At 39.0% G+C, this 1,755-nt stretch overlaps 1 protein-coding gene across 1 annotated transcript; it reads left to right on the forward strand.

Moving 5' to 3' along the window:
* Nucleotides 1-91: 91 nt before the first annotated feature.
* LOC147466737 (uncharacterized) lies at nucleotides 92-1,327 on the forward strand. Its single transcript, XM_086534548.1, has one exon. It carries the CDS (start codon nucleotides 94-96, stop codon nucleotides 1,246-1,248), a length of 1,155 nt encoding a protein of 384 aa, XP_086390674.1. The 5' UTR covers nucleotides 92-93; the 3' UTR covers nucleotides 1,249-1,327.
* The last annotated feature ends 428 nt before the right edge of the window (nucleotides 1,328-1,755 follow it).

Here is a 1,755-nt window from a genome sequence, read left to right on the forward strand (position 1 = left end):
TTTATCCTGGAGTAAGTTTATATCCTTATCAATACGGATATTTTGTTTACTTTCATATTATCTTAATCTTTATATTATCCTCAAAAGGCGACGATGAACTTCCTGTCGGAGTGGCTGCCTTCGTCCCCACTCAGGGACGAGGAAATCTACGGCGCAGGGGTCGCAATCAAGGAAGAGGCCAGCGAAGGTGTCACCGAAGAGACGTGTGTGGAAATTAAGGATGAAAGCCTTGATTACGCAGATGAGGCGAGGGATGAAGTGACCGAGGCAACAATAGAGCATGGATTTCCCTCCTATAAAGATCTCAAACAGGAAGATTTTGAACGAGACTCAAGTAGTGTAATTGAAGATTCCAATGACGCATTGCCAGCAGCTCCATTCGTGGCTGAGGATTTTGGGGCCAAGAGGTCATCAGATGAGGATCAGGCGGCGCACAGGGAAGGCAATGAGTGGCTTCTACATAGAAAATACGATGATAAATGGAAAGGTACTGTTTGTGAAGTGTGTGACAAGAAATTCCTTTATAAGAGCAAACTCACGACTCACATGAGAGTACATACAAAGGAGAAGCCATATAGCTGTGAAGTTTGTGAAAAGACTTTCTCTACCAAATGTAATCTAGTAAGGCACATGGGAGTACATACAAAGGAGAAGCCGTATAGCTGTGAGGTTTGCGAAAAAAAATTCTCTACCAAATCTAATCTAGTAAGGCACATGAGAGTACATACAAAGGAGAAGCCGTATAGCTATGAGGTTTGTGAAAAGACTTTCTCTACCAAATCTAATCTAGTAGAGTACATAAAAGTACACACAAAGGAGAAGCCGTATAGCTGTGAGGTCTGTGAAAAGACTTTCTCTACCAAATCTAATCTAGTAAGGCACATGAGAGTACATACAAAGGAGAAGCCGTATAGCTATGAGCTTTGCGAAAAGACTTTCTCTACCAAATCTAATCTAGTAGAGCACATAAAAGTACACACAAAGGAGAAGCCGTATAGCTGTGAGGTTTGCAAAAGGGCTTTTTCACAGAAAAAAGTTCTAGTATTGCACATGAGAATACATACAAAGGACAAGCCTTATAGCTGTGAAGTTTGCGAAAAGGCTTTTACACTGAAGCAAAGTCTAGTAATACACATAAGAATACATACTAAGGAGAAGCCATATACCTGTGATGTTTGCGAAAAGGCTTTTTCGTGGAAACAAAATCTAGTTAGTCACATGAGACTATATGCAAGACAAACCCTTTAACCTCTGATGTAGACAGCAATGGATTCACTCAGAAAGGAAGTGACTTGTGGTTTACGCAGCACATTCATTGCCATTGTTAATAAACAGTTATCCAAATAGGTTATCTTTTTTCCCTTGGTGATAATGCTTAAAACTAGACATTATATTGTTGCTTCTACAAAAGATTTGACAAGAACCTTTTTACCGGAGAAGGCATCGCGCTGTTGGGCACATTGCTTGGGAGCTTGTGAGAGACATGAGGCAAGCAACACTTTTTACATTGTACTTTTAAATTTCAAAAAAAAATCAAAGACCTGTGACAGCTAGAAAAATGTTCGCCTCTGGAGGGGTGACAGGGAAAGGGTTAAAGGGTACGCCAAAGGGCATTATAGAATGATATGATTATCATAATAATTTGAATCATCGTAGGCATTATTTTCATCATAATATTTATATAGATCGTCATTATCACTTTGACCCTTTTTATGCTCATAATGATATATCAATTATTATATTATTATAGTTATA

Source organism: Penaeus japonicus, unplaced genomic scaffold (genome assembly GCF_977035675.1).
Source record: "Penaeus japonicus unplaced genomic scaffold, GWHDUDI00000001_assembly GWHDUDI00000041, whole genome shotgun sequence".
NCBI lineage: Eukaryota > Metazoa > Arthropoda > Malacostraca > Decapoda > Penaeidae > Penaeus > Penaeus japonicus.

Coding starts and splice junctions, on each gene's coding strand:
- LOC147466737 (XM_086534548.1), top strand. CDS start 94: ATGAACTTCCTGTCGGAGTGGCTGCCTTCGTCCCCACTCAGGGACGAG.